An 8,436-nucleotide genomic window follows, 5' to 3' on the forward strand; every position below is an offset into this window, starting at 1 on the left:
CCAAGGATTACCTTGGGGTTAGGAACATAGCCCTTTTAGGTAAATGTCTTTTTTAAGATTTTTACAAAAGATGGGGTGTGGCAAACTCTTCTAAAAATAAAATACATAGGAACATGTGCATTGTCTAGGGTTTATTGGAAAATTGGGAGGCTCGTTTTTGTGTTTTAGACTAATGATGACGAAGAAATACTTCTTTTCATATGGTTCATTCACAATTAAGGGTGACTCGAAAATTAGGTTCTAGCTGGGTAGATGCCTACATAATGCTACACTTCGGGATAGTATCCAGCTTTGTACAATATTGTGCATCACAAAGACGATACGATTGCTAAGCTGTTGGAATCTTCCCCGCAAAATGTGACGTTCAAAAGATATCTTATTGGTCTTAGGCTTGCATCATGGAATGCTTTGCTGCAACATTTGACTTTGGTCCAATTGATGCGAGGGCCCATCAAATTCAATGCAGTCTACATGAGAGTGAAAAAATCTCAATGGACTCCATGTACAAGACATTGATCTATCTAGAAGTACCAGTTGATAATAACAAGAAAAAATGGAAAATGAAAATTCCGCTAAAGTCTAAGGTTTTGTACATTATACCCGCAATGTAGCGTTACTAATATATTTGGTAATTGGCTAAACGGGGTGAATCATAGGTTTAAAATACTTATTAGTGTGGGATCGATTGCCATTATTTCTTCTCTGTAGCTGTGTAGAAATGAGGATGTTCTTAATGATAAAAAATTCTCTCATGGAGGTAATCTACCAGTACACAACTTTGCTATGTTCATGGTCATCTCTACAACGTGTGGAGAATCGCGACATGTTTATGAAGGTGTCTATATGGTTGTTAGACAGAGCGAGGGATAGATTTATCCACATGGGTTGGTCCACCATCAACTTAGACACATTTTCAGTTTGCGAGGAGTACTTGTTTTGCGCATTTTTTATTTTTATATTTTGTTTTACTGGATATTGGCGGTTGTATGCATCTCAGTTATGCAAAGTCATGTAATGCAGAAAGATTTTAAGTAATACAGTGCCTTTACCGAAAAATGTCTTTTTTCCTAAAAAAATTGCAGAGTCACGTGATCGAGTTAGGACTCTAACAAAATTTATTAGCACTGGCGACACGCGGAACATGGCGACCAGATGTTTCCAAATATTCTTGGCCTACCAGCTACCACATCAAAACCATCCTGGTGCATCTAGGTGTCTTGTTGGTGTTCCCCATTGACCTCCTGGGAGCTTGGTCTTATGGCTTTCTTAACCAAAGAATGTGGCCAACATCTATAGAGGAACGAGATAACCTTCTTGATGATGCCATCCCTAATGACATGATTGATGGTATACATATAACTCAAGTAGGAAGAATTGCAAGACTCAGGCCCAACAAATACAATATCACGGTGAATCTCAGCATACTTGGTTGACCACATAATGGGGAGTTGGTAGTGCCTAAAGATTTCAAACTTCTGTAATGTTCAATCAATAGTATGATGTCATGAATGGCAAGATGATGATGTGTATAAAGATGGATTTTGAGAAGCTCTCTCTCCCGAGGAAAGCACTCTCATTTGTTATAGAGGTGACACTTTCTTCGTTTCTTTAGGGGAAAATGACACTTTCTTGGGTGAGACTGAGAAGCTCATTCTTGATGCAAAAAACTACCATATGACCATAACCATTTCAATATTTATTCCTAAATGGGCTTATGCCACGGCCTTGGCCTGATTGACCTGGTTGAAAGGTACGGACTATAAATACAAGGACGAGATTTCTAACATAGACTTGATTTGAGAAAAAAAAACTAGTTGAAATATTTAAATGATGGGTGACGAGATGGGTGATGACACCGCAAAAATCAAGATATCCTTCATTCGGATTCATAGATAAAGATCCCTCGAACATCGCAACGTACTTGTTGAAGGCGTGTTCTTTGGCCAATAGATGCACATCACACATTCTCTACTGATTATGTTAAATTTACGCGAAATGAGATTGAGCGGGACATTGTTTGCTTCATTCCAACCAAAAACATCATTATCCCTTGGCTCACATCTATTTAATACAATGCAAACTAAGTCTTGATTAAATTATGCCTATGTAGTCTTGCCAGAAGTCACACGCCAGTTATGTCGCAAGGGTGAGTTGAAACCCTAGCCGCCGCTTCCCGCTTGTCTCGTATCCATTTAATACAATACAAACTAAGTCTTGATTAAATCATGCCTATGTGGCCGTGCCAGAAGTCACACTACATAGTGTTGCTCTGTCGCATGGGTGAGCCAAAACCCTGGCCGCCGCCTCCCCCTCCCTTCCCATCGTCGCCGCCTGGGAAGGTCATTAGCAATCTATGTGTCGACCAATTGTCATATGTGCTAATGGCCTGGGGTTGCTCCCATGGATGGATGCCTTACCCATGTGTAGGGATGCCTGCTGAGTTCTTGTTGTCATTTTGGTAGTTTTGGTTTACTAGAACAATCAACATATTGTAACGGAGAGGCAGAAAGTTTTTTACGCACTCTTTTCCTTACCAGGTATCGAAGGGGATCGGAAGGTTTTTAATGAGGCGGCTTGCTGATCTAATATAGTGTGTTTACCTAAAAAAAGAACCATCAGCATATTGTTCCATTGGTAGTGGGCTTTGTGCTTGTTTGTGTAATTATGTTGCATTTTTCTTTTGGTTATTTGATCCTTGAACTGATTTGTAAGAGCATTTGCTTAACAGCTTGTAACGTTCTAATTTAAAGTCAGATGCAAAGCCATCAGTCCAATAAAAAGTCACACAGCACATTTGGAGGGCCGCACCTATAATTCTATGAAGAAGTTTTGACACGCGTCAAAATACATATGCATCACGACATATATCATACTGATCTGCATAAATGAACAACTCGCCAACGCTGAGTACATATGGCTAAGACAAGTAATATGAGCTAACCTTATTGCTGGACGAATAGTCTAAACAGTTTAAGAGGCAAAGAAAATTACTAGTACAATACTATTCGAAAATAAAATAAACATATCTTGCCGATTGGCATACGTTTCGCGCAACAATTACTCAACGGTCCTAGTGGATGAGATTCTGAATATGGGGAATTCTCCTCATGGATCTTCCTTGGCTCATCAAGATCAAATTATGCGCACAGAAGATAGGTATAGTCTTTTGGTGGCTACAGGCTCGAACAGTCCCCGTTCGTTTTCTTGCACGGATGCTGGTGTGTTCAGGCAGGCCTCTGTCGATCTGCAAAATTCACAATCGATCATCGCACGACAGCCCAAAAAATATCTTGTGAGCATTTATTGCCATGTTGCTAACAAATCCATGCATCAGACACATTAGCTACTCAATATTCACGCTAGCTGTTACAAAATCATGACAAACGTACACTTACAAACTTCAAGGGGTGGGGCGAGAAAGGAATATATATTTTCTTTTTGAATGCCATAGGGCATCTTCTTGGCCAAAATCTAAGATCTCTTGCACTTATTAAATGAATTTTCAGGAGGTTAGCTAGGACGAGATAATGCAAGCTTACCACTTATGCGATCTGGACGTTCATGGGACCCATTGGTACATCTAGCAGGATGCCGTTGCTGTTTGCATTATCTGTCAATCAGAGAATATATTCTGAAATCTGAACAGCTTGACAGGAAACCAAGGGAGCGAACGTAAATGTTTGTTACGGTGTTAAAGGGGAGACATACGTGCTGGTTGTCTGGTAACGAAGAAGCAAGCGCCGATGACAACGTAGCACAGGAGGAGGAGGACCCCCTTGAGGTAATGCGATGTGCCATCCTGAGAATCATACTCACCGCATAAGAAATTGTTTCACAGTTGATGAATTTCATTACGTGCTTATGAAGTCTGCTGTCTGAGCCGAAATTTTACTAGTAGTAGAAATTCCATTACCTGGAGGGTGAATGCTGTAACTAGCACCGAGATGAACAGGGAGCCGGTCTCTAGCAGCTTGAAGTCGAGATCCATCTGGATGCCCATGATCCAAGCGACAAGGACACTCAATGGCACCTACCAAGATCGGAAAACAGTGCAGCAGATTCGTAAATTCCATCTGTCCACCATGCATGATTTGGACACGAGACATGCATATGCAATGCAGTGACTGTACCCACCACGAACATGGAGATCTGTGTCGCCGACCCCAAAGCCACCCCGAGGGTGATGTCGAGCTTGTTCTTGAGCGCGAAGATGATGGCTCCGGCGTGCTCCGCGGCGTTGCCAACGATGGGGAGCAGGATGATGCTGATGAAGCTGACGGAGAGTCCCCATGACTTGGAGGTGGGCTCGATGGTGCCGACGACGTACTCGGAGAGCACTGCGATGACGACGGTCATGAGGATGAGCCAGAAGAGGGCGCTCCCGAAGCCGAGGACGGCCTCCTCCTCCTCCTCGTCACCGCCCTCCACCTCCTGCGGCTCGAAGAGCTGGCGGTGCGTCTTGAGCTGGAAGAAGAGGTAGGCGACGTAGGCGAGGAGCATGATGAAGCAGCAGGCCCGGGATAGCTCCAGCACCGTGGTGTCAGTGGCCACAGCGTGCTCGCCGGAGCTCACCGCGTAGCGGAGCAGCAGCGGCAGCGACTGGCACAGCACGCCCAGGACCAGCAGGCCCGTGTTCACGTCCGCTTGCTTCTGCGGACACACATCGATCGTACATGCATGCGTACATCAATCATAAGAATATTTGCGTTGTTCGATCTCGTCTGATCTGCTCGAGCTCGACAGAGAAATGTACGTACCCTGTCGTAGGGCTGCTCGGAGCCGAGGTTCTTGATGCCGCCGCAGAAAAGGGAGGTACCAAGGACGAGGAGCAGGTTAGAGAGCACGGAGCCGAGCAGCGAGCACTTGACAACCTCGATCTTACCCTCCACCAGCGCGAACAGCGCGATGATGAGCTCCGTCGCGTTGCCGCAGGTCGCGTTCAGGAGCCCGCCGACTGCAACAAATGCACAATCAGAATCACATACTCTCTCCCTTTTTAGTTACTTCGACTTAGGTAAAGATAAATTTTGCAAAGTTTAACAAAAAAATGCAAGAAATATCAATTTCCACAGTATCAACTATATATAACTACTTCATAAAGATTTTTAATTAGATAATATATTGTAGATGCTGATATTTTTCATAAATATTTGATCAAAGTTATAAATATTGATTTTGATTAAATCTAAAACACGAACTAATTGTGAACGGAGGGAGTAAGTCTACGAAGTCATAGATACCATTACCATGGTTGATCCAACATAAATAAATTGATTAAAATACATGTTTGAAAGTAGATTTGCTCGTTCAAATAGTGCTCTATATTGTTTTGGAAGGTTTAGCGTGACTTACTAGTGGGGCCAGTGTAGAGTGCAAGCTGCCTGAAAGAATTACCAGCAAAACAACAGGTTTCAGCAGAAATATAAATGAAGTATCCCATAACAAGGAGTATTTTTAATAAACAGCATGTAACATGAATGCAGACTAAGACTTACTCTGTGAGGAAGCTGACTCGCTCAGCGAGAGGAACAAGGCCGATTAGACTAAGGGCGAACACCCATACCTGCCAATCAAGATCTAGTTAAAAACGATCAAACAAAAACAAAAACAAGTTGTGCCCAAAATTTTGGACCTCTTCGATTCAAAGAAACTTCATGGTAAATTTGAGCAATAGAAAAAAAAACTGTTGCAACTTATGGTAATGGGCCCAAACATTTGGACCTCTTTGTTTGCTTTGAAATTTCGTACTAATTTGAGAAGATTCCATTTCTTATAAAATTATCCTATGAGACTGTTTTGGTTTGCAGGAATATTGCAAGTGCTTTAATATATACCAACTGAATATTATTCTTCAGAAATTTAATGTGTTTTGCAACCAAACAGTATGCATTATTCTTGAGAAAACTGATTTGCTGTAAGATTGAGCATGGTATGATAATTCATTTCTGCATATAATTCCATTCCTACATCTCTGGAATAATCGTGCAAGCCAAAGGGCGTGTGTATGTGCAAAAGGGTGGTCGGGATGCAAACGTGCACCAGATGATGATCCCAAACTCACCAAACTACCAAAATGAAGTATCGGAAGAAAACAGCTCTACCACTACCAAGATGGCAAGATGAACACAATTAGCTTAGCGTAGGTAGTGGCAGCCAAGTTGGCAACATCCAAAGCCAAGATAATGACAGCATCGCGTACGCTGATGTACCCGCGCGCGCGCACAGCCATGTCGTCTACCCTTCTCTTGGCGGTGTGCATTTGGCTGTTAGTCCGGTGTGGCATGAAGGTTTACGTGATGGCACCCTGACTGACGACGTACTCCCTCCACCCTCCTTCTGCATCGGTGCAGCCCCCGCTTTAGGAAAGGTTCTATTGCTAATTAAGGTTCTGGTAATCTACTGTAGAGCAGAAGACTGATCTGAACCGGATCAAGCTACTGAGCACTGTACATAATTTGATGTTGGTAAAACAGACTGCGTGTTAAGCAATCAAGGTTTGCCCCCCCCCCAACAGATGATCGATACGGGTTAAGCAATCAAAGTTTAGTGGTGCAAGCTACTAGGTTAAGCTTATAGCATGTCTATTTTTAAACAGGACGGTGAGTAGTCGTTAGCACCATGTACAGGAGCATATGTACAGTACTCCCTCCGTTCTGAAATAGTCTACATTCTAGCCTCAAAATTTGTTCTGAAATACTCTACATTCTAGCTTTTAGTCAACAACAACACTGAAAACGAGGTGGTTTTACTCTTTTTATTGGATGTTGTTATTTTCAATGTAGCTTGGATTGGTTGTTCAAATATCTAAGTAGTACTAATAAATGCACTACTAATTTGTCTCACTTTTTTCTAGAATGTAGACTAAATCAGAACGGAGGGAGTATGTAGATGCCTACACGACACCCACCATTATTAAAATTTAAAAAGACTGGCCTGACATGCCCTGTTTCACCAACAGCAAATAAGCATTCATTTCGTTCCACTCTCACAAGACAGTACAGTAGTAGTACGAACTTTTGTACTATTAAACACGAGTTTGTTTCGCAATTAGTTTGTTCTATTCTTACGGTTATTGGTAGCTTTAGAGAAAAACAGTTGCAGTAGAAGTTCGTGGAGCAGCACAGTGCAGTACGTGTCTCGTGCGTGTCAGCGTGTGGTGCAGTTGCCCATGTGGAGAGGACACAAAAGGGAAAGGTGCAATTAATAAAGAAGATGGTGAGGCAGGCTGGAGAGTGGAGAGTAGAGTGTAATCCTAATCTGTCACCTGATCACGACAGAGAGTGCATGCAGAATTAATTAATTACTGTACCTGGCCGAAGCGGAAGCACTGGGCGGCGACGGCGAGCGGGACGGCGAGGAAGAGCACGGCGAGCTTGGTGCCGAGGAGGACCTCCTGGAGGTTGGCCAGGACCGGGCGGAGCGAGGCGACGGGGACCTTGCGCACCAGCGTGGCGTCCGACTTCTTGCGCAGCGACGAGGAGGACATGCCGTGCGCCGTCCGGGCGAGCCCGCTGTGGCCGTGCGGGTGGCTGCCGTGCCGCGACGGGAGGCGCCCGGACTCCTTCCTCGTCGGCGCGCCGCCCGCCTCCATCATCGCCGCTCCGGAGTGATCCATGGCGGGGCGGAGGAAGGGCTGGATCGGTGTACTTGGGTGGCAGCTAACTAGTGCGGCGCCACGAGGGCAATTGTCTCTACCTAGACTACCCTAGTCGGCTGGTAGCCAAGTACGTCCGACCCTCGCGTCGTGCTGTGCGAGATGGGCGGAGGAGGCGTAGCCTGTATTTATGGGGGAGCATAACAGCAATTATTCTCTAGCAATTGAATTATTGGGCCATCACGCCATGTTACCAGCACCAGGATAAGCTATGACCGATGGATCTTTGCGATGATCATCTTCAGAAATACTCGAGAATAATGGACTGGTAGATAGAGATTTGGGATCTTTTCTTCTTTCATCAGAATAACAAGAAAACGAGATTACAGATGTGAACCTACTACACGGTTTGTTTGTGTAGTGTATAGATCGATCGATCTAACAAGGGAAAGGAGGTTTTGATCCTAAACTCGGCTTCAATGCCACGACACCTCCATATACGGTGCAGTTTGCAGCAGCAGTTAATGGAGGGGACGGGGACGAAGCTTCCGCGCAGCTTCCCGCAAGAAAACACCCATCATTGCATCTGCTCCGCTTGCATGGCGTGGTAAGCTACGCCACGTCCCTGCGTGTACCTGCCTGGCTGGAGGCTGGAGGCTGGAGCTAGGCTTGTCGTCTCTCCGCTTGCACGTTGGCTATTTCGGCACAGCGCCATCAAACCTGTTTTTATTTTTCTTTTGAGAATTGCCACCAAATTGTATTCATTCAAATATAATTTTCCAGCTTACAAACACCTTTGGGTGGATCATTAAACCAAACGTGCCTACCAAGTGTTAGATAAA

The 8,436-nt window shown here is 44.2% G+C and overlaps 1 protein-coding gene across 2 annotated transcripts; it reads right to left on the reverse strand.

Moving 5' to 3' along the window:
* Positions 1-2,845: 2,845 nt before the first annotated feature.
* Positions 2,846-7,727, reverse strand: LOC124659645 (vacuolar cation/proton exchanger 1a-like). Of its 2 annotated transcripts, XR_006989658.1 has the most exons (10): positions 7,310-7,727; positions 5,496-5,563; positions 5,353-5,381; positions 4,758-4,954; positions 4,135-4,650; positions 3,914-4,030; positions 3,709-3,799; positions 3,540-3,610; positions 3,172-3,244; positions 2,846-3,136 (listed from the first exon to the last, which is right to left on the reverse strand). XR_006989658.1 is itself a non-coding variant. In XM_047197479.1 (9 exons), the coding sequence occupies exons 1-8, from the start codon at positions 7,613-7,615 to the stop codon at positions 3,543-3,545; spliced, it is 1,392 nt and encodes a 463-aa protein (XP_047053435.1). In that variant the 5' UTR covers positions 7,616-7,726; the 3' UTR covers positions 2,846-3,244; positions 3,540-3,542. The 2 variants fall into 2 exon arrangements, 1 of the variants encoding a protein (XP_047053435.1); XM_047197479.1 differs by having other exon boundaries at positions 2,846-3,244; positions 7,310-7,726.
* Positions 7,728-8,436: the final 709 nt, after the last annotated feature.

This window comes from Lolium rigidum, chromosome 6, assembly GCF_022539505.1.
Source record: "Lolium rigidum isolate FL_2022 chromosome 6, APGP_CSIRO_Lrig_0.1, whole genome shotgun sequence".
Classification (NCBI taxonomy): domain Eukaryota; kingdom Viridiplantae; phylum Streptophyta; class Magnoliopsida; order Poales; family Poaceae; genus Lolium; species Lolium rigidum.

Bases quoted from the DNA above. Each gene is read 5' to 3' on its own strand.
- LOC124659645 (XM_047197479.1), bottom strand. From the start codon at position 7,615: ATGGATCACTCCGGAGCGGCGATGATGGAGGCGGGCGGCGCGCCGACG. The intron at 5,382-5,495 runs GTAAGTCTTAGT...TAATTCTTTCAG, and splicing joins CGAGTCAGCTTCCTCACAGA to GCAGCTTGCACTCTACACTG. The intron at 4,031-4,134 runs GTGGGTACAGTC...CGATCTTGGTAG, and splicing joins CACAGATCTCCATGTTCGTG to GTGCCATTGAGTGTCCTTGT.